Raw genomic sequence first — 22,275 nt, 5'->3', positions numbered from 1 at the left:
TTTCTCTGCCGATTTCCAATTAGGGTTTCGGTTGTGCCGGTTTGGGAGCCCGCAAGAGAATTCGGATGGATTCGGAGGACGAATTCGACATGCACGATGCTAACGACGACGAGGACGACAATGATGACCACTTCTACAGCGGCGGTGACGATGACGCCGCCGCCGCCGGATTGGACAGCGACGACGCCGACATCGCCGATTACGAGTTCATCGACAACGACTCCGATGATTCCGATGATGTCGTTTCCCATCGCCACCAGGTGGATGCTTTGGATAATCATCCTTGATTTTGGAAAAACAAATAAAGTTCTGCTTTTTTTTTTTTATTGATTGTTAATAATTGTGTAATGTTAATTTGGTGCATTTTGCTGGTTGGTTTGGTTTTAGCTGTATCGTGAATGTTAATTTGGAGTGGTTTCGATTATATTTGGATTAATCATGGAAGTATTCCAACGAGTAGTTAACTTGGTGCTTGATCAATTATTGGGTATCAGGCTTATTAATAGTTTGACTATGCTAATTTAGGTATAATTTAAGCTTTAAGCGCTCTTAAGCTGTTTCTTCGTCTTCCCCCCCCCCCCCCTCAGTTATGCTAACGTCGATTCTGCTTGATTTGATATTTGGATTAACCTGGGAAGTATTACCAATGAATAACAAGGTGCTAGATCAATTTTGATGTGTTTATGATTTTCGTTTTTTCGGGGTAGTCGTGGTATAGCATGACTTTTAAGGTTCTTCAAAAACATGGTTACAGTTCTTCTTCATCGTTTTTCAGTGATGTTTCAAAAATTTGATTCTCTCTGTTGCGGTAGTGTTTGGCAAATTGGCACAGTGATGGTTGCTGTTGAATTTGCCTGTTTTGCTTACGCAAATATATATATATATATATATATATTTGCAACATAATGCGATTTGTGTGTGGACTTTTTATTAGAACTTGAATATAGAACAGATCATTCATTGCAGACTTCAGTAGCAACTGCAGTCTGCACAATGGACGTTCTGACACTTAATGCCTCGTGTTTTGCTGAAGCATAGTGAATTGCCTGTGCATGGTTATAATACATTTTGTCTTATATATATATATATATTTATTTTTAACTTAATAAAGTCATTGTTGTAATATTATTGATTAATCGGGTTTCTTGTCACAGCAAAACTATACCATCTTGACCGAAGCGGATATTTGTCAGCGTCAAGAGGATGATATTATGAGGATTTCTACTGTGCTTTCTATTTCAAAGGTTGCGGCTAGCATATTGCTCCGCTACTATAACTGGTAAATGATGTAGCTGTTATGCTGTCGTTTTTTTTTTTTTTAATCTGATCAAAATCTACGTTATGTTTTTGCTTTTGATTTGTTAGGGTTGAGGTTATGGTAGATTGTTGTCTATATGGTTTAAGTAAGTCGTTATTCCTTTCTATTAACAGGAGTGTCAGTAAAGTGCATGATGAGTGGTTTGCCGATGAGGAAAAGGTTTGCAAGGCTGTTGGCTTTCTGGAAAAACCAGTTGTTGAATATCCAAATGCCACTGAAGTAAGTATTTTTCATATAGGACGTAGGTTATATTATTTGTATTCTGCTTTGCGTTAACTTGTTATTGGTGTTTTGGTGCTCTACAATAAAATGTATGTGAATTTCTAATTTCATATTCTTATTTTTTGACAGTTGACTTGTGGGATTTGTTTTGAAGCCTATCCTCGTGATAAGATTCATACTGCTGTTTGTGGTCATCCTTTCTGTGATACATGTTGGGGAGGTTTGGTCCGGAATATCTTTCCTATTAGTGTCCTGATGCTCTTATATTTCTGGATTAAATCTCGGAGTAAAAACCATTGTTTCCTCTAGAAGTATCAATACTACAGAAAATGTGCAAACTAGTGCAGATGATTGTTGTGGCATTGATTTTTCTTCTCTCTGTTAGTGCTAGTAATCTTTTCATAAGAGGATATTTAGCCATATATAAGTTTTACAACTGATTATGAATCTGTTGAATCTTGTTAGAAAACTGTTTTTAATGCTTTGGAACTTCAATGATGCAGCGCTAGTATGAGTGCATATTCTTTTGCATATTTTAATTTGATGCAAGGGGGAAAAGGGGAAAGAATCTCTGTCTACGTCTGTTAACGCGTAAAACAAAAGTATTACATATTGTATAAAAAGATGTTTACGAAACTTATGAAGCTGAATAGTTCAGAACAGGTTACGATACTAAATAAAAATTATGCACAAACACTTGTGAGCACAATGCCTAATATGAATTACGATTTATTCAGAACTGGTTATACATATTGTGTTCCAGTCATCTCGTTACTTCTTCCACTATATATTATTCCTATTTGGATGAACAGATGTAAATGAAGCTTAACGCCTAATAACTTAGAACTGGTTATTTTACTTTCTAAATAAAAAGGCGGATACAAAAAATACGAAGCATAACTTATAATATGAAGCTCAATTTAATTCATAACTGGTTATATATTTTATCTTCCAGTCATCTCATAACTTCTTTCACTGGATATCCAACAACCTGTCTCTTTCAATCTTATTAAAATTTTCTGGCTATAACTTGTAATTTCACTTACGATTTGAGGTTTCTGTCCTGTTTTGTTTTCTCTTCTAGGATATATAAGTACGGCCATTAATGATGGTCCTGGCTGTTTGATGTTGCGATGCCCTGATCCATCTTGTTCTGCTGCTATCGGTCAAGATATGATTTATAAACTGGCATCTGGTGAAGAGAGGGGGAAATATTCTCGTTACTTCATTAGATCTTATGTTGAAGACAACAGAAAGGTAATTAAATTTTGAACTTTAATGAGTTATTTATCTGTCAATTGGAAGTAACTCTGTTGCATCTTACCTCTCTTATATGTTTTCTTACCTGACGTGAAAAGGTATCCATTGAGGCCTTTCTAATTAGTTGAGTGCGGCATTGGAACCATTTCCAGTGGAGGTACTAATGTTCAAGCACATAGAGCTTGACCTAGTGAACCAGTACTTAGTAATTGTTGCAACTCCAACAAAAGCTTTATTTGTTAAGCATTAGTTGCAGAATTTGCCTAGTTTTGCTGATTAAAACTTAGAAGTCCTGTAGGAATTTTCTACAAGTTTTAAATTTTTTGGCCATTCTATCACTATAGTTCTTTCCAGAATGCCATACATTCTTGTTGCCTCATTTTTTTAAGCTTTGTTTTTGCCAAATATGTTACAGTGACTTGTGGGTTGCTTTTGCAGACAAAATGGTGTCCGGCGCCAGGCTGTGATTATGCTGTAGACTTTGTTGTTGGCAGTGGAAGTTTTGATGTTACTTGTCGGTGCTCATATAGCTTTTGCTGGAACGTGAGTCTCTTCTATTCTTTCATTTTTTTTTTCTTTGTTGTTTCTAACTCTAATGTATAAACATGTAAGACACTCAAGTCTCTTTCTATTGCTAGGAGATATGAAAGACCTCCAATTAGATAATTGGTTGTAAATGTCTGAAGAAACTTTTCTGACTTGAAAATTTGACCTTGCAGTGTACTGAGGAAGCGCACCGTCCAGTTGATTGTGGCACTGTTGCCAAATGGATTTTGAAGAATAGTGCTGAATCTGAAAACATGAATTGGTATGAGACAAGATCATTGTGTGTTTCGTTATTTCTTGTTATTAGTAAATCTGTATTTTAGGTTAAAATAAGTTCGCAAATTATGAGGCTCTGTTGAACATTGATGGTTTCTTTAGCGCCTGAAGGCTGGACTAAATTAGGCAACGCTGAAGAGCAATATTGGCTTTGTTTATAAAGCATTGCCTAGGACGAATACATCCAAACCCTTTTCCACCTGCATTGAAACCTAGAGCACCTGTTAACTTGGGACGTCGTTATTTATTTATTTATTTTTTAAAGAAACAAAACTATACTTATCAATAGAATAATAAAAGAATACAAAGACTGGAATACAATACAACTAGGGACCTCATTTAGATAGAGCTGCTGCGAGGACTAAGGATTACACCAAGATACCATAGTTTTAGGTGTAAAGTTTAATGAAGTATGATTTTGCGAATTAATTTTCTATATTGTATAACTTATTTCAAACATAGATGTGGATCAAACGATATGCAATATTTATCCTTCCATCCTACTCAAACGTAAAGGACGCCAATTAAGTGGCTCAAATTAGGGGTTATGGCCGAGACATGACAAAGGAAAAATCGTAAGGCCTGAATTGGAATATCAGTGGTGGATTGGATGAAGTGAAGCAATGAAGTAACATGTTAATTGTTTTTGGGGAGAATGGAAATTATGGATTGTTTTGAATTGTCACATGCATGCAAGAGATCTAGAATTGGAATATCAGTGGTGGATTGGATGAAGTGAAGCAATGAAGTAACATATTAATTGTTTTTGGGGAGAATGGAAATTATGGATTGTTTTGAATTGTCACATGCATGCAAGAGATCTAATTAGATTCTATATCATTTGTTGTGGCTTTACATGATATTTCACTGGACTCTTTTTTTTTTCTTTTGGCTACAAGTGCTATTAATTACTTATTGTCTTTGATATTTACAGGATATTGGCCAACTCAAAACCCTGTCCGAAATGCAAACGGCCTATTGAGAAAAACCAAGGGTGTATGCATATTACGTGCACTCCACCTTGTAAATTTGAATTTTGTTGGTAAGCTGCTATTTAACAGTACAAGTCGGTTGAGATTTCACATGTAACTAAATCTTGCATACTTTGTTTCTATATTCATATTATCATGCCAATCATTTAATTACTTATACTATAGAAATTTCCCCCATTATGATCTTCGTTTAGCAGTGATTTTCAAGCATATTTATCACATTTTTATATTTTTTTTTTCTTTCCCCTTCTTTTTGCACTTATATATCGCTTTTCTTTTTCCTCCCATACAGACATATTTGTGATTTTTGTGATTACTTGGTCTTTATGTAATTGAATTACTGCTTTCAGGCTTTGCCTTGGTGCTTGGTCGGACCATGGTGAAAGGACTGGTGGTTTTTATGCATGCAATCGTTATGAAACAGCAAAGCAAGAGGGAGTGGTACGTTCTATACATTGCATGTTTATTTTGTTTCTTAACATATCCTAAGGCTGCTTCTTTTAGCCGTGTGGGACTTGATTTTAATGACTGATACTTTACAGTATGATGAGGCGGAGAAAAGAAGAGAGATGGCCAAGAATTCTCTTGAGAGGTATACTCATTATTATGAAAGATGGGCGACCAACCAGTCGGTATGTACTAGGTTTTCATGGTTCTTGTATTCTGCCAGTATTTTATTCGTTGTCTGCAAGCTGGAACCTCCTAACAAGTCATCAGGGTCATATTACCTTGTTTGGTTATCTTATGTTGTACCTTTAAAGTGAATAGTCATCTGTGATGTCCGTGTTATATCTGTACTTGTGCTTTTTGTTTTGACACTTAATCAAACTGTGAAATATCTGTACATGGTTGATTTAATTGATGCATCTTATAACATGAATCGAAGCCTGAAATTTTGTTCGGCTATATTGCAGTCTAGACAGAAAGCGCTTGCAGATTTACAGCAAATGCAAAACGTGCATGTAAGTTGTCCATTTTACAGAATAATGGTAGTATAGTGATCCATATGATTATTAAATTGTAGATAACTTAATTGATGTGCTTGAAGGAGATAGGAGTGAAGTTCTTTTGTATCCCCTCTTAATATGACCACATTTATCTTGCGCAGTATAATCTCTTATTTGTTTTTTTAAGTTATTTTGAGTTTTAAAAATCCTTTTCACTATGTAGCTTGAGAAGCTGAGTGACATACAATGCCAACCCGAATCACAGCTGAAGTTCATAACGGAGGCCTGGCTTCAGGTACATTATTGTTTGACTTGCTTCACTCCTAGAACTGAAATACTGGCTTTACCTTACTTGGCAACTCTGTTTTCAGATAGTTGAATGCAGGCGAGTTCTGAAATGGACGTATGCATATGGATACTACTTACCAGAGCATGAACATGCCAAGAGACAGTTCTTTGAGTACTTGCAAGGTATGTAATTTCCTTCAGGTAGCAGCTATCTTTCATGATTTTATTTTTTCTTTGTGTTCATGTTTTATTTATTTAAACTATGGTCTCTCTATGCAGGTGAAGCTGAGTCTGGTTTGGAAAGACTTCATCAATGTGCAGAAAAGGAGCTACAAGTTTATCTCAATGCAGACGGCCAATCCAAAGATTTCAATGAGTTCCGCACAAAACTTGCTGGACTCACCAGGTTATTGTTAAACAAAAACTTTAGAACTATTTTCTCTCTCAATGATTTGACTGGATCAAAAGGCCTGTTTTCATTAAGTGTCAGATGGATCTTGAGTTGTTGTTGTTGTTACTATTATTATAGAAGCTGGATCTTGAGTACTAAGTAACTTCTTTTCTTTCCTGATGTGTTGTGGGTAAAATAGTTGGTAGCAGATAATTTTGGCTATTAATTTTTTCTTTTAAAATTTTACTCTTATGATGTTACTGTAGTTTATGTACCATGATGATCTGCCTTTCGAGCGGTCAAATTTTGTTGTACTTTCTTGATGGCAATTGTCACACCTAGTTTCGCTTTTGTGTTTTGCTTTGAGTCGCAGGAGGCAGCTAACATCTTTTCGAATTATCAACTTATTTCTTTCAATTTGATGATGACAGTGTGACCCGCAACTATTTTGAAAATTTAGTACGAGCTCTTGAGAATGGCCTCTCTGATGTGGACTCCCATGGTGCCTGTAGCAGGATGGCAAGCTCAAAGAGCTTGGGAGGTACAAGCAGTAAAGGGAGAAGTGGGAGAGGCAAGGCTTCAGCTTCCAGATCAAGCAGTTCCAGTAGAACTATTGACGACTCTGACCACTGGTCTTGCGAACATTGCACCTTTGCTAATTTCAAGTCGTCCACTGTCTGCCAGGCTTGTAATCATCGCCGATAAGTCTGTTTTCCTGCACACATTGACCACATTGGTTGGCCTTGCTTTTCGTCTTTGCTGGTTAATTGTGGTGGAGAACTACTCCTAGAGGGTTGTTGGAGGAGGAAAGTGGTTCGCATTCTTGCCCGTCTCCAAAGTTGTGCAGACAAAAAGAGAGCATTGTGGAGATATGCAGGTGAAAGGAAAGGAGAACCAGATTTTAGTCTGTAGTTCTTGTTATTATTGGAATATGAGCTTCTGTATATAGTTGGCGCTGTTTGTCCAACGCATTTGTGGCTGTCTAGATCCATGCAAAGGCAGTCGCCTTTATTTTAATTTGTCAATTGTTTAGCAACTGTTAAACTATAGCAAGCTTGGAGCATATTCAGGCGGATATAACTATATAAGAAATACAAACTATTTTGGGGGCAATAAGCTGAATCGGCCTCTGTATTAATACAATAAATTATGTACTAATATTTCTTTATTGCTCTGTGGTACTGGTATGCAAGAGGGTTTTTAGGGGGTGCCATTTTCTCTTGAACCTCGTGTCCAAATGTGTTTGTTAAATTTCTCCAAGTACAAATATTTTGCTTACCATGTGGTTAAATAGATCAATCTTTTACGGGTTGGTTTTATTAATTGGAATCCTTTTGATAAGAATTAATTAATAACTATTTATTCGTTCTCATCCGTATGCTTTCCAATTCAGTAAATGGTTTATGAACCTTTTCTTTTTATGAATGAGCACCCAAAAAAAAAAAAAGTATTACCAAACTGGTCCTATCTTGACCTGAAGTGGAACTGGATGTGATTGCTACGTCTGTGTACGTATCGGAGCATATCGGGTGTTCATAGAATCCAATCAACTAATCAAACTGACTGATTTAATTCAATTTAATCAATTTTTTAACATAAAAGTGGCTCATGTTGCATAATTTAAGGATATTTTGATAATCCTACATGCTCTTAAAAAATACTACAAATTATAAATTAAAACTTTCTAAGTAATTTTCTTGTAATTAATTAATTAGAAGAGTAAAATTAAAGGGTTACGTTTTTTGAAGATCGAGGGTAAAGTGTTACATAGGTCACCGGGAGACAAAGTGCTACATAAGTCATAATTTAAAGAAAATTTTTGTAATTAATTTGTATTCTTTTTTGCCGAACTTTTTATGTTTATCAATTTCTAAATTTATTTTCATTTCTTTAAGTTTTTATTGGATGTTTAATCAACTTTAAAATAATTTGGCGTTTATATATTTTTTAAATCTATGGATGTTAATTTTTGCTTTATTTTTTCAATTGTAGTATCTAAATTTTGTCAAAAAGATCTAATAAATTAGTTGAATAAGAACATATAAGATTAGAGAAAAAATGTACACAAAGCACAAGCAGAAAATCGATTGGTCCAATCTGATGCAAACTAATATTAATCAATAATTATATTGAATTAGATGATACTCTAGTAATTAGATTGGATTGGACATAATTTTTGAAAGCCGATATTTAATCGGATTAGTTGTTATATGACCAAAATAAGCTGGATTAGATTGGATGAACATCCCTTGAACATATTTTTCACTTTTTAACAACTATGGAAAGTTGCACGAGTAACTAAAAAATTATCCATTGCAAGTGGCAATCATCACAACTAATGGAATCTGAGTTTCATTTGTAAGATCCAGATGTGGATTTTATCTGTGCGACTTGCAGTGAAACTGAAACGTTCAACTTGTGATGAGAATCTCTACATGAAGCAGAAGGAATGCAAGGGAGAAATGAGAGAATGAACTACCATATCAAATGCCCATCAAATGATGCTACTCACTAGTCGCTGTCGGCGAATACAAAATAGCCAATAACAAAAAAAGATAGCATTTTACAAAAGTGGCCAGCGGTAAAAATAAAATATATTATGCATACAACAATACATCTTTTTTACACATCATTTTAGAAACAGCAATCATTACAAGCTCCATAAAATCCTCCCTTCTTTTAAACGGATCCTCACTGAAATACTTAAAAGCTGGACACTCTAGACACGCAACATTCACAAGTCCAAAACAATCGTATTCGAAGAAGCTTATTTACAATTGTTATTCTGAAGTAACTCCTTGATTAGAGAAAAGGACGAAAGGTATCCGCAAATTCACTGCTCATTTCCAACGCCTAAGATACACTGTGCTAGATGAGTCAGATATGGTTCTGTTTGGGAACTACTGCTAAGTATTGGCCCAAGTCTCTGAAGCTCCGTGTTGAATTCCTTCTCAAATTTGCTACAAGTTATGAGTGAGAGAGACACATTAGAAAGCCAGAGAAAAATGAAGCGGTTTATGGAAGCAAACATGCCTGTTTCTACAATTCTGAACTTACAGTATAGAATCTGTAACATTTGTATTGCTGGAACTTAGTTTTAGTGCATGAGATGGGCTCCGCGACTTCGATTGCTTGGTTTTTTCAGAAACATTTGAACCATCAGATGATTCCTCTAGGCTGGGGATGTCGATGGAAGATGATATCAACCACTGAGTTGCTGCTGCATACTGGAGGCAGAGCGATTTCAGCTTCTCCACCTTCTGCATTTAGAATCAATTACTAAGATGAACCTTAAAGCAACTAACATATTAGTTGTTGACTTCCTATGTCAAACAGTACCATTACTCTAACCATAAAGTATAGTTTCTAATTGCTTTTTTATTATCTGAAATTTATTCAACTCTAATAGACCCCAAGAGTCACTTTAGTTATTACGGTGAAAGTATTAAGGATGATCCACAAGTAACAATGACAATGGAATACCATGACTGAATACGTTTCCAACAATGAACGAATATGATTCCAAGTCAATGCCGGTAATTCAAATAATGAGAAAGCTAAACATCTGAAAAGGCCGGAAAGGTCACCTTCTGAATGGTTTTAAATTTGATGATAAAATACTGTTTAATATTGTCTCACAGATGAACTGCAATCAAACATAAATTACAGAACCCTTTCTGGGTGTGGCAGGAATTTGTTTCAAATCCTACGGCTGTGGATAGATTTCAATTCATTATGGGAGTTTTATTGAAAAATTAAGGAGCTAGCCGATAGGCCATCTCGTTGTCATGAATAGCTTCTGTTCTGCTGTCCTCTAGAAATCAACCATAAAAGCATATCCCAGTTTCTAGTTATGTCAAATTATCGACCAAGCAACCAGAACTAACCTTAAGTAATTCAGGCAAAAGCAGCAAACATTCTCTGAGACACTTGTCAAGGAAAAAGTCATGGTGCTGGATAACCTGCTTCACGGAGAACCTTGTAAGACAACGCAGACATACATGAAAGCAGAAGAGTATTATCTAGGAAAATCCTATACAATTACATCTACATTCCAAAAGCTAAAATACGTAAAAAGAGAGGAGACTTAAAGTGAAGAGTAGACCTCATCTATACTCTTTGCTGTTTGAAGCCTATTGTGCATCACGTGCCAATTCGGTTCAAGAACCTGAAGACAAGGAATACTTTATCAAAGGCTGCAAGCCAGTAAAATTCACAAACTTCTACATAAGATGAACTCCTATTTAAAGACGGATATAACATCGTTTATTTCCTGAATTCAAATGAATCCTTTAGCATGTAACACTTAATCAAAAGTAAGATACCAGAAACTAGCAGTTCATGCATGCCAATGGTCAGATTCAAATTTTGGGAAACTGATAGGACACGGGCTGCTGGTTTATAAGAGAAGGAAGAAGCGTGGGTGTGTGAGTGATGATGTAACTGAATGACGTTAGTTGTTAGGATGTAACTGCATTTAGTAAGTCAGTAGGTAAGGCCAGTCTATAAATAAGGAGGAGGTTGTGAAGTTAGGGAGGATCTAAGTGGAATCTCAGTGGAGAGTTGGTGATCTCTCGAATATCACCGGTATTGTAGTGTTGGTTCTTCGCTCGAATAAATCTCTGATTCATTTTCTTCTCTGTTTTTACCAAATTGTTGAGTGTTCCATCAGAAACCTTTCACTATTTTGAAGAGTCCAGAATAACATATAAATCCATGTTCTATCATGCTCTCGCTTCTTCGCCATGCATGTTTTTATGTTTTCTTACTAAATTCTTTATCAAAGGCTCTTGGAATGTACAAGTTAACCAGCAGAAATAAAAAATAACAAAGTAGAGACTAAATTTAAGTAATAAACAAGCTTGAATAGTACAGCTAACAGCATATTGAGCAATTTCAAGAGGGAGAATAAATGAATAAAAAGAGGAAAGATAAAGCGCACCTCAAATGTTAGATAGTGTAGTAGGCTGTTTATAAATTTAAGCATGCTGCGACAGAGCAATGATGATCTGGAGATGGCAGTTCCACGCATTTTAAGGGTACGAATTCCCTGCATATGTAATGTCAATAAACTAGAAGCGAGAAAAGCACAAGCATCAAGTGACCTTAAAAAGACACAATTGAAAGAGCTTCTAGCTCATACTTGATGTACTTGCCATGCCCCACAAAGCTGCCGATCCACATGTTTGCAGTGGAAAAGAAAGCGGAAAATCAACTGGTACTTAGCTAGGGCCTTTCTAGATATAACTATTGATAATGGCCATCGAACCTGAAAAAAGAAATGAAATACATCATTGACAGGCCATGCCATAGGTTGACATCCAAAGTAAGACATTTGCACGTTTGCAAGAGAGAAGGCACATTGACATGAGTTATACGTAGATATTATCCACATTCTACCCAAAAAACGCAGATTTTAAATAAATCCAGATATTATTGGAGAAGTAAATACTATCCCAGTTTGCCCTCCTAATGGGGATAAGGTCACAAATACAGCTTACAAAACCGTGGCTCAAACTATATATCACAAGCAAGAAGAGGGGAAAAACAAGGGAAGGACAATTTTAAATCATTGCTCTGATGAAAATTTATTAATGCAAAATCAACTTCATGATATGTTGCACTTATCCACAAATTTTTTTACTTTAAAAAAAATGTCTAGTAATACACTACATTCCCCACCTGCCGCTCGGCTATCTTTCAATAAAGTCATAATATATATATATATGAACAATAAATATGGGCATAACCACCAAGTAATGGCTTTTGCTGATTAAAATAGAGACAGAAAAAGAAAGTATATTACAAACAGACCTTGTAGCTCAAAGAAAATGTCTCAAGGCCAGTTACGTTCACTGGTTCCTCTAGATCATTACCACCAGGAACAGTTCTGCTGTTTTCAGAATCAAGCGTCCCAAGTCTTTTAAGCAAAGAAGATGTTTCCTAAAACAAAGAGATAATACATGAAGCTAATGAAATTATGGAAGTAAAACCATTTTCAAACAAGAGAGTCAGCCATTTACCACACAACACGTTAAGTCCTCATGAAAAGGATCGGCTGCAGCTGCTGTTGTACGCAAAGCAAGGTCTAGCAGAGACTTTAGCCACAAAGTCAATCATTCAAGCATCTTATTTACTTCATATCCTAAGGGACAGAAATTTTTAGTGAAAGACACCTGAAGGGAAAGGACCAAACCTGCAGCTTCGCCACAGAAATGTCATCGAGCTTTTTTGTAAGCTCATCCTTAGCTATATCCATAAAATGCACCAAGAAATCACCCTGAAACACATATCACCATTTAAGTATCTGGAAAATAAGAACAATAACACCATTACAACCATTAGAAAAATTAAACATAGGTAGGTTCCAGTTTGTTGATAACGCATCATAGTCTAGTTGATAAATATTCTCCAGTCTAGTGTTTATAGCATACCTGATCGAGCAGAAGGTAATGCTTTATAGATCGCAGCTTTCCCAAAAGATCATACTACAATGAAAACAGTGTAATGATCTTAGGAGACTAGTCAATGATATAAAGCAAAGTGCCACTAAGATAATACCGTATGACCAACAATTTCCAGGGAAATCTAGAAAACGATAAAGATAAACGGGAAAGCATTTAAGGAAATCAATTGAACCTCACCTTTTCTTTGATGAGATTTAGAAGCTCACCACTGGCAAAGTCATAAGCAGATTTTATACACTCAAGATAGTGATGGTTTGTGCCAAAGCTCATTAATTTTGAATTTTCTGATACTGGGACCTATCAATAAGCATGAAGTCCAATTAATAATATAAACTGATGTAGCTACATGTAAGCAAAGCAACCACCCTTTTTATTTACTTCTCCCCCAACAAAGCTGCAATGAATACAAAATGGGACCTGAACGTGATGCCCACATTCTCTCATGACGTTGAGATATTTTCCTGTCATCAAAATTGTCCCAGCTATATTTGCAAGAAAGCTAGGTATTCCATCCTTAAGACTGTAACGCTGCCTCCAATACTTGGCATCATAATCTTGAGTCAGGCTCTCCTGTAAGATCCTAAAACTGTAAGCACCATAACACAATTTGATGTACTCAATTTGGTTGAAAACAAATTACCTTTTGAAGAGTTTTGTTCTCAGCAATGAAAAATTCACCGTAAGGATCATCGATTACTCCATCATAGACCCACCTGAAAATTGTTGTTTTTCCATACCAGCAACAAAATCAATCATTATGAGGTGTAAAATATTATACAATAGATGACAGTATGAACGCAAAACATGGTAATTCCACTGAACAATATGATTTTGTCAAACTAATATCCTAAGCGACAAAGGAAAAGAAAAACATGGTCCAAAAGTTCAATCCCAGGGAAATATATAATTAAAAATAAAAATCTTGTATAGATATATGAAATGATAATCCTTTTAAGCCAAATCGCCAAACAATGTACTTTCCAGAAACAACATGTAAGGACATCAGATTGGGTCCATTCAGTGTATTCAAACTTCACTATGAAAGTAAAAGAACACACTTCTAAACATTTGAGAGAATTTGTAAAGTGCAGAAGAAATGTTAATTTTACACTTGTTAAATGTACCTCTCTAATATGCTAAGGTATGCATTGCTTGCACATTGCGCCATCTTTTCTAGCAACGACCTCACAGCATTATCACCAGCCATGGCCTTAGCCTGAATATTGGAAGCTAAAATCAGTTAGAAGAAGCAATAGAAAGATTAAGAAAAAAATGCTTTAAAAGTAAAATCTGGGGAAACATAGCTACTACCAAAGGCGGAGAAACATTAAATTTTACAAAAACTCATACAGAATTTAACCTGGCTCTGCAACAGGTTAAGAACTTCAGAGCCTACAAAATTGTTAGCAGAAGCCTTCTGTATGACAATAGATAACGCTTGCATCGACCCCATCATTGGCTGAAACACACAATATAGGATCCCTCAGTAAACAACCTATGAATAAAACAAGAAGTTTAAGACAAGCTTAAACCTGACAGTAGAACCACAAGCCTTGTAAGGAGAGTCTTCCAAGTCGAAACTGGTGTTCGAGTTGTGCCACCATGGCCTGGTAATCCTAGAATCGAAAACAATACAAGGCACCCATTCATTGAGGTGAGAAAGTAACTAAAATCAGCAAATCACTAAATCAGAAAAGCTCATCTATGTAACAACCAATTAGATTTACCAACCAAAGCATCAGACTAAAATTAAAAATTCCATGGGAAGATTGAATTTTGACTCCTTTTTTTTTCCTGATTATATTTGATGTAAAAGAAACAATTAAATAACAGAAACAACAAGGCACAACCAACATTGGTTGTTGCTAATAACTAAGGAAATCGACATCTTAAGTTTCAGACAGCTAGAGAGCAGTAAAGCACAGCAATTTTCTTACTGCATATTACATAAAAAAAAAACCTAACAACGAAAGACAGAATGCAAAATGACTTGCAAGGAGAGAAAACCTACTAGAAGCAGTGCCCTTAGCGCAGCAGCAAAGGCATGGTTGACTAAGCCATTACTGAACTGTGACCTTGATTCAACAAATTGGTTGATCAGCATGAAGCTCTCACACAACGGAAATATCCTCTTTGATAATTCCTGAAAAAGTATGTTGTCATCAGCTTAAACAATAGAAACTCTAAACTCAGTTTTCAAGTAAAGAATTAAAAATCCAAATAGCTCCTCTCCTCTATATGTATGTTCATCCATATTATCTTCTCTACTTATTTTAGTGATATTATCCAACAATGCCATCGGCTCTCAAATCCTTGGAATGCTCGATACCCACTTAACTATTTCAAAATAAAAGCACAGTTGAGTAGTTAACCCATTTTTCAGCTCGTAAAGCTTGCTTTGATGGCAGCCACATCGTCCAACAATTGCAACAAAATCCACATTCCACATTTAAAAAAAAAACAAAACAAAAAAAAAAAAAAAACAATTCCACATAAAAAAACATTTCCAAAGTCCAGCAACTCAAAAATTCGACTAAACCTTACCTGAAGTGCTAAATCCATGGATGCATCAACCTGGAAGCTAAACTTATCCTCCTTTCCACGAACCCTTTTAATCGAAATGTATCGTCCTTCAATTCCGACCAGTACGGACAACAAGTCATCAATGACAATAAGTTCCTACACAACCGAATATAAGCAATAAAAAAAAAGAAGCAAATTTTATTTCTTTTTCAGATTACAAAACTGGAAATTCCCAAAACTATTGAAATTTCAAATTTATCTTAACTAGGAAATCGAAACGCCCACGGAGAATACTTACCTGAACCGCAGCATCGTAACAACCTATAGCCGTCGTCGATCCCAGACTACAACGAATTGAAAAAAAAATAATTAATTAATTAATGTTCGTATTTCCTAAAGTCAATTTTTCCTCTTTTCTGTTATTCAAAACATTATTCTGGAAAAAAATTCTTCCTTGACGAATCCTAGAAAAGAAAAGCGCAGAATTGATCTGATAAATAACCTAAGAGAATCAACGGAAAGGCCCTTCGCTTCGGCGAAACGCGACGTCGTTTTGGTATCCTGAATCAAAACCGAATCCACATTCTCAGAACTCGCAATGCAAGGAAATCGACAAGGAAATGTGAGAAGCAGTAGAAGAGTAAAGAAAGAAAGGAAAACAGAAAAGCGAAATTGAGACCTGGTGAAATTGGCCGGTGAGGAAAGGCCTCTCGGAGTTCCAACGAGGAGTCGAAGGACAGGATATCGTCGACGAAGAATTCTCCATCGGAGATAAAGCAACGCAGTCGAATCGATCGATGAGAACTGCTGAACTGAGACCACGCCCTAATTTTCCTGCTCGTTTTCTTTTCCTTTCTTTTCTGACGAAACAAACAAAAGAATGAAAAGAGCAAAAAAAGAGCGAAAATGAAATTGGCTTTTTGAATTTTTGAAATTTTTCTGGGTTTATGGACATTTGCTTGACGAAGATACGATACGCACCGTACTGCTTATAGTACTTTTGAGAAAATGGACATTTTTTAGGATTAGGATTAAACGTTTAATTAAGGCCTGTTTATTTTATTAATTTAAATTTTTAATTTTAAGTTTTTACAGTAAAATTTTTTTAGAAAATATCACATTTAACTTTTTATGTTACGGTGAAAAACTTTTAAAAAACATCACATCTCAACTCGAATTGAAAACTCGAATCTGCGAAATGAACGAGGCTGGTAGATATTTTTTAGCCTGAAGTCGTATTATCCAAAGTTTTTTTTTTCCGAAAATTTCGTATAATTCAAAGTAAAAGTATTGCAGTTTTTATTATTTTAGGATTAGGATTATTTTATATATGTGTGTGTGTATAAAAATATATTAGGAGTAGGATATAAGTTCTGAATAGGATCAAGTTTATTTTAGTATCCTAGTCCTAGGCTTAGTAGTACCTAGTATTGCGATTGCTTCCCTGGCTTGAGCTTGGCCGCCAAAGGCCGTCTCAATTTTCCTTTTTCATTTAATTCTTTTTGTTTTTTCAGGTTGGAAATTATGGAAAGTTAATGTTTTTTTTTATATTAGGGGGGAAAACGGCACAGATTCGGTAGTTCAAAAAAGGGAGTTTTGGTAAAACAACACCTAAATTCTTGAACTATCGAATCTGCGTCAGTTTCTTCGTAATTGATTCTTCTTCCAAATTAGTGTATACTAGCAAGATTTATTTACTTTCTCTATCTTTGTAAAATATTTTTCCCTTCATTTGTCTGCTTTGTTTTACTGTTTTGTAGGTGGATCCTCTCAAATATATCTACAAGGAAGCACTGCCGTTATTTTTTTTAAAAGGTTTTTTTTTTTTCCATTAATTCTTCTTAAACAAGGAAAGAAAGTTGACAAGTGATGTAAGGTTTAGATTTCTACTATTTAACAAAAATTAAGGACTCGTTTAAAAGATATACTCAAACTATGATTCTTGATTCTAAATTTAAAATTTAAATTTTTTATGAGAAAAAAACACTGTAACAGAATTATTAATTTAAATTTAAATATATAAAATAAACAGACCCTAGAGACATATCTCTAATCGTAAATTCATACCTGACTCTAACTTGAGGTATAGAGTTCAAACCATCAAATCCACTCTTCAAGATTGGAGAAAAGTAAGACTGTTTTTTCAAAACGAGAATAAAGACAAACATTACAAGTTTTTGAGAGCTTTCACTGCAGTGAACTTGGTGGTTAAACTCTACAGCGGTGACAATACTGTAGGGAAGGTTGCATCTTGTTAGAATCAAACAAAAAGCAGAATCTTACCCGTTAGGGTATTTACTCGTATACAAAATTCTCCCAAGTTTTTTTTTTTTTAGTAACAAATAAAATGCCACTATCATCTTTGTAAATACACATCACTCGGTCTACCACAAGGGAGCTTGTAACAATTCTTGTATTAGATGATTGATGAATTGAAGCAACGATTGCTCAAAATATGTCAGTTGTTTTGCTATTATTGTAAGCATCAAAACTTGCTAAAACTGTAATCCGGCGAGGAGGGAGAGAGAGAGAGAGAGGTATAAATGGTCAAAAAGTTGCCCTCTCTTATGTCGATTATAAACTTCTGGTTTTGTAGACAGCAAAAGCCAAAAGCAGAGGGATTGCGAAACTATATACTGGACAGTGGAGAATCGGATTCATTTCATAAGCTTTCACAAGTGCCCTGCAATTCTATAACAAAAAAATAACAAAGCCAAAGTTAGATACACTGAAACCATTTAGAAATAAATGCAAATATGACCGCACTTTGTTTCTTACACTATAACCGTAATATAGGTAGGAGTGCAAAATCCTACCACATTTTGATGCTATGTTGTAATAAAAGATCTATAGGCAATATTCACGTAAGCATTTTGCTAAGTGCAATGGGAAGATTCAACAACCATGTTTATATTTTCATCAAAAAATTGACCAAAGGGTAAAACTAAGAAGCTTAACACCATGTGTTGCATAAGTCCTACTGAAACTTCTGAGAAGATGATGGGTATCTAAAAAAATTAAAAAAATAATAATTATTATTATTATTATACATGGTGCTGTTAAGTCTTAATTGATTCTTGCACAAGATGTACCCCATAGATTGACCTCAGTGCAAGAGCTAGATTAGTTGGTGAAAATCTTACCATAAAGTGCTTCCAACAGATTGCCAAGCAAACCAACAAAAGAACTTTCCGAATCCACCGCATTGCAATACAAGAATTTGATATTTCCTCACGGTTATTATCATCTTCTTTCTTCCCTGTAACTGACAGAAAATGGTCCCAATAGATACTCTTTTCAGCAGCCAGAAAGCCAGTGACCAAAATAGAAGGCAATACCGCATAGAAAAGATGGGGAATAACAACCACCATTATATCTGGGAATCCAACATATTCATGCTTTTCCCTTTCATTGAAAGATCCGACTGCCCAACCCATGTAAGTCATGTACCCCCTATTCTCGCCATTGGTGAAAACTTTTCCAATAAACCATGGGAATGACATAAGGTAAACTAAGTATCCCAGCAAACCAAACCATACTATAGGAACCTTGCAAAATTCCTGCAGAATCCATCCTATACAATTTTTTAGGCTCTTGTGAGCAACAAAATCCTTATAAGTGAACCGCCTATTTGAGAAAATCAACAAAGCTTTCGCAATAATAAGAATGGAGAGCATAAAATATAAAGCAGACCACAATATGGGGTAATAAAGGGCTGCCCATTGACAACCCATGACTTTAAACTCCGTCCACGTCCATGAGACCTTCGTATTAAGACCATTGATGGAAAATGGCCTTAGATCAGTCAAAGTTGACCTTCTCATGACATCAATTGCTTCTATCTGCAACCAATATCTATCAGGAGCTGGGTCATCAAAGGCTCCATAATTCCATGGAGCAACATAAAGATCCCCCCTAGAGTTGTTTTCTTCAATCTTGTGCATTGGGGTCTCCATGACAAGATTGAGATTTCCGGGACTCAAATCGTAGATCCTAGCTATAACTGAGACGATAGGAGAAACAGAAAACACCAAAGCTCTAACTGTCTCGTAAGAAGAAGGAACCATGACTTGGCATTCATATTTGTGATGCGATGAAGATGTTGACATGAAGCGTGAATCCAAAGGAAACGTGGGCAAGATAATAGTTTTTTTGCCTCCCAACTTTAAGTCAATATCTAGATAAGAAACTTGCCCTCTATCAATGGCCAAAATTCGCATGGCTCTACTCTTCCTCCAGTCACCCATCTCCCACTCCCAGAATTCTTTGATCGGTGCAACTCCAGTTGAACAATTTACAATATCACCGTAATTCACTCCATGTGGATTAAACTGGAAAAACTTCTGTAGGAAGGTAACATGATGATCCGATTGGTGATGATGTTTCAAATTTTTACCAAACCTTGTATGGAGATGCCCACATAGGTAAGCTGATAAGGAATGATTGAGGAATACATCTTTGAGGCTCTTCCCAGAAGATGATGATGCTGAGAATGAAAGAGGAAAATGCCCAAAGGAAATCTTGATTATGGGTTTTGTTGATTGAGAATCCCATTGAGAAAGCTCCATGTCTAGTTCAGCTAATAGCTGATCTGTTGGGTGTCCGAAAAGATTAGTCGGACCTCGTAAACCAACAGTCATTGTACTGTCAATTCCAACGAAGAGATGTTTTTGCTCAGCAGTCTGGGAGATGGAGAGAAAACATGTAAAGTTGAGGAAGTATTGAAAACAATTATAACATATATCATAATCACTTTGCAGTGTTATATAACACATACGTAAATGCATCTACTTCTACAAAACCATAGCTAACTCAGTGGAATATTTAAGGTTCTAAATAATCCTTCTCCAAAATGAAAAGGACTCGGCCTACCACACCGTCTTGTGGTAAGTTAGAATTGAACTCAATTGCTGATCTCAAAATTGAAGCCAAATATTTCGTAACAAGTTGAACCATCTTACTAACAGTAAAACTCAATCTACTCAACATCACAATTACAGATAAACCAGCTCTGGAAGGATAACTCACCTGAAGGGTGACGCTGTTGACATTTTTATTTCTTCCCAACTGCCCATTGATGCTATACTTTGAAAAGAAATCGATAGAACCACCAACCACTGGTACGCCAAAGTTATCGTGATTCCCTCTGAGGTCAAAAAAGATGCTTTTGTCAAGTCCACTCCTTTTCACAACATCTTCCATCACATTCTGGTATTCCAGCCACTCGTCTTCGTTTATCTTCATTGTCAATAAATCCTTGCTCTTCCCATCTAGAAGCGATATGAACAACATGAAGTTATAGAATGCTGGATAAACACGTCAGTTCCATTTAGGAAACAAAAATGGTATTCAACCTCCTAGGATTGAATAAGGGTGCTCTTTTCGAAATAAGCAGACACTAAAGTATAATGATATAAAAGCAACATGGCTATGATTTTTACACAAAAAGTTGGTAGTTTTATTTACCATAATAGCATAATACAATTCAAGATAAATGCTTACATTAACAAACAAGGCTCTCACATCTGGCTTTGCCAATAAATCACTCAACCTTTTTGATCAGTTGACACTTGATAAGCATATAAAAGGCACTTTTTTTTTTTAAGAATTAAGAATAAAAAGGGGTTAAAACTTGCCATACTTCCATCTATTGCACAACAAGCAACTTAACTTGTCATATTTTCACACTCACTCGTCATATTTTCACTCTCCGCCATAAGGCGTAGAGCGCAAATCCCCACCCCAAATTTTTTTTTTTTTTAAAAAAAGTAGCCTTTCTTGATGAATTAAAAAGTCAACCAACTTCTAGATACAATAACAAGACGTAAGATTTACCATAAGTTAACACTAACAATCCCAAACATGAAGCAATTATGAAAAAATTGGATAAACCCAACAAACCATTATTAAGAATACCATATAATTCTTTGAATAAATCATCCCCAACAAAAGGGAAAAAAAAGTAAAAGAAGTCAGAGAGAGACCTGTGAGATCACCGGTGATGAGAACGAGAGAAGGGTTGATGAAAGAAAGAGCGGGGCCCACAAACTCCTTAAAGTGGAGAGCTCTGTCGGGGTGGTGGACGCTGAAATGGAGATCGGAGAGCTGAACCACCCACACCACAGAATCTGGGCCTCCTTTGACATCGATGATTCTCCTGCTGTTCCTGTTGTTGGGTTTTGAAGAAGATGATGATTTATCTTCTTCTCCTCGTACTTGCTGATCAGGGGTTGTTGCATTTGCATGGGAAAGCGGAACAAGAAGGACTAGTATCAGAGCCCATGTTTCCAATTTTCCCATCTCTCTCTCTCTCTCTCTCTCTAACTACCTCTCTCTCTCTCAAACTCTCTCTCTCTCTCTCTCTCTCACTCTCTCTCTCAAACTGCCCTTTTTTCCCAATCGACTGCTCTGCTCTTTTTACATGGAAAAAAAAAGATGATCTCTCTCTCCCTCTCCTCTCTCCTCTCTCTCTCTCTCTCTCTCTCAAACTGCCCTTTTTTTCCCAATCGACTGCTCTGCTCTTTTTACATGGAAAAAAAAAAAGATGGAAATGGATCGTCGTCGGTAGAATTTGCCTTTCTTTTCCTCTTTTCTAATCGGGAGAAACGACCCAAAGTTATTACGGCTTAGTTTGGTATTATTTTTTTCTCTTAAAATCAGTTTTTATTCGTAGCATAAAGTTAATTTTAGTATTTAGTAAATCTTCTTAAAAATACTTTTTGAAAATTTTTTTAAGAATGTATAGTTAAAATTAAAAACAGTCTAAAGATAACTTTAACTTTTAAATTATGTGAAAATCAACATAGAACAATTAATCAAACTTTTATAATATCAATAATATCCCTAATAAAATTTAAAATTTACAATCTTTTTAAATTAAAATTTAAACTCGTAATATAATATGATATAATATACTATAATAGTTATATTGTAACAAATAATATCATAATTATATTAATAACTATAATATTATTATTTTATCATATAATATGATATTATAATTATATTATAATTATTTTAATAATATAATAATATTATTATTATT

The 22,275-nt window shown here is 35.4% G+C and overlaps 3 protein-coding genes across 3 annotated transcripts in view; 1 reads left to right on the top strand and 2 right to left on the bottom strand.

Annotated features, from left to right (window-relative positions):
* LOC21387087 (probable E3 ubiquitin-protein ligase ARI8) overlaps nucleotides 1-7,445 on the top strand; it is a 7,662-nt gene extending 217 nt beyond the window's left edge. Inside the window, exons 2-16 of the mRNA XM_010108552.2 lie at nucleotides 24-260; nucleotides 1,155-1,279; nucleotides 1,432-1,537; nucleotides 1,670-1,760; nucleotides 2,625-2,797; nucleotides 3,239-3,343; nucleotides 3,520-3,608; nucleotides 4,557-4,664; nucleotides 4,965-5,055; nucleotides 5,157-5,246; nucleotides 5,529-5,576; nucleotides 5,785-5,856; nucleotides 5,933-6,032; nucleotides 6,129-6,255; nucleotides 6,672-7,445. Of these exons, the coding sequence (XP_010106854.1) occupies nucleotides 66-260; nucleotides 1,155-1,279; nucleotides 1,432-1,537; nucleotides 1,670-1,760; nucleotides 2,625-2,797; nucleotides 3,239-3,343; nucleotides 3,520-3,608; nucleotides 4,557-4,664; nucleotides 4,965-5,055; nucleotides 5,157-5,246; nucleotides 5,529-5,576; nucleotides 5,785-5,856; nucleotides 5,933-6,032; nucleotides 6,129-6,255; nucleotides 6,672-6,945 (1,794 nt within the window). The 5' untranslated portion in view covers nucleotides 24-65 and the 3' untranslated portion in view covers nucleotides 6,946-7,445. The remainder of the gene's footprint in view (nucleotides 1-23; nucleotides 261-1,154; nucleotides 1,280-1,431; nucleotides 1,538-1,669; nucleotides 1,761-2,624; nucleotides 2,798-3,238; nucleotides 3,344-3,519; nucleotides 3,609-4,556; nucleotides 4,665-4,964; nucleotides 5,056-5,156; nucleotides 5,247-5,528; nucleotides 5,577-5,784; nucleotides 5,857-5,932; nucleotides 6,033-6,128; nucleotides 6,256-6,671) is intronic.
* A 1,377-nt stretch (nucleotides 7,446-8,822) lies between these two features.
* Nucleotides 8,823-16,131, bottom strand: LOC21387086 (gamma-tubulin complex component 2). The gene is made up of 21 exons (XM_024172534.1): nucleotides 15,910-16,131; nucleotides 15,733-15,791; nucleotides 15,529-15,574; nucleotides 15,252-15,386; nucleotides 14,719-14,850; nucleotides 14,240-14,323; nucleotides 14,068-14,166; nucleotides 13,832-13,923; nucleotides 13,348-13,420; nucleotides 13,125-13,277; nucleotides 12,885-13,004; nucleotides 12,675-12,728; nucleotides 12,437-12,520; nucleotides 12,264-12,338; nucleotides 12,055-12,183; nucleotides 11,384-11,509; nucleotides 11,183-11,290; nucleotides 10,346-10,408; nucleotides 10,128-10,202; nucleotides 9,298-9,500; nucleotides 8,823-9,200 (listed from the first exon to the last, which is right to left on the bottom strand). Exons 1-21 carry the CDS (start codon nucleotides 15,994-15,996, stop codon nucleotides 9,074-9,076), a joined length of 2,124 nt encoding a protein of 707 aa, XP_024028302.1. The 5' UTR covers nucleotides 15,997-16,131; the 3' UTR covers nucleotides 8,823-9,073.
* A 1,420-nt stretch (nucleotides 16,132-17,551) lies between these two features.
* LOC21387085 (putative metallophosphoesterase At3g03305) lies at nucleotides 17,552-21,752 on the bottom strand. The gene is made up of 4 exons (XM_010108550.2): nucleotides 21,215-21,752; nucleotides 20,259-20,500; nucleotides 18,374-19,912; nucleotides 17,552-17,921 (listed from the first exon to the last, which is right to left on the bottom strand). Exons 1-4 carry the CDS (start codon nucleotides 21,528-21,530, stop codon nucleotides 17,805-17,807), a joined length of 2,214 nt encoding a protein of 737 aa, XP_010106852.1. The 5' UTR covers nucleotides 21,531-21,752; the 3' UTR covers nucleotides 17,552-17,804.
* Nucleotides 21,753-22,275: the final 523 nt, after the last annotated feature.

Source organism: Morus notabilis, unplaced genomic scaffold (assembly GCF_000414095.1).
Source record: "Morus notabilis unplaced genomic scaffold, ASM41409v2 Scaffold2143, whole genome shotgun sequence".
In the NCBI taxonomy this organism is placed as follows: Eukaryota; Viridiplantae; Streptophyta; class Magnoliopsida; order Rosales; family Moraceae; genus Morus; species Morus notabilis.
This window is presented reverse-complemented; position numbering and strand designations above follow the sequence as displayed.

Excerpts from the sequence above, each read along its gene's own strand:
- LOC21387085 (XM_010108550.2), bottom strand. The coding sequence starts at position 21,530 with ATGGGAAAATTGGAAACATGGGCTCTGATACTAGTCCTTCTTGTTCCG. Across the intron at positions 20,501-21,214 it reads CATCACCGGTGATCTCACAG|ATGGGAAGAGCAAGGATTTA; the intron begins GTCTCTCTCTGA and ends TATCGCTTCTAG. Across the intron at positions 19,913-20,258 it reads TCAACAGCGTCACCCTTCAG|ACTGCTGAGCAAAAACATCT; the intron begins GTGAGTTATCCT and ends TCCATCTCCCAG.
- LOC21387086 (XM_024172534.1), bottom strand. The coding sequence starts at position 15,996 with ATGGAGAATTCTTCGTCGACGATATCCTGTCCTTCGACTCCTCGTTGG. Across the intron at positions 14,851-15,251 it reads CCATGGATTTAGCACTTCAG|GAATTATCAAAGAGGATATT; the intron begins GTAAGGTTTAGT and ends ATACTTTTTCAG. Across the intron at positions 13,924-14,067 it reads TTAACCTGTTGCAGAGCCAG|GCTAAGGCCATGGCTGGTGA; the intron begins GTTAAATTCTGT and ends TCCAATATTCAG.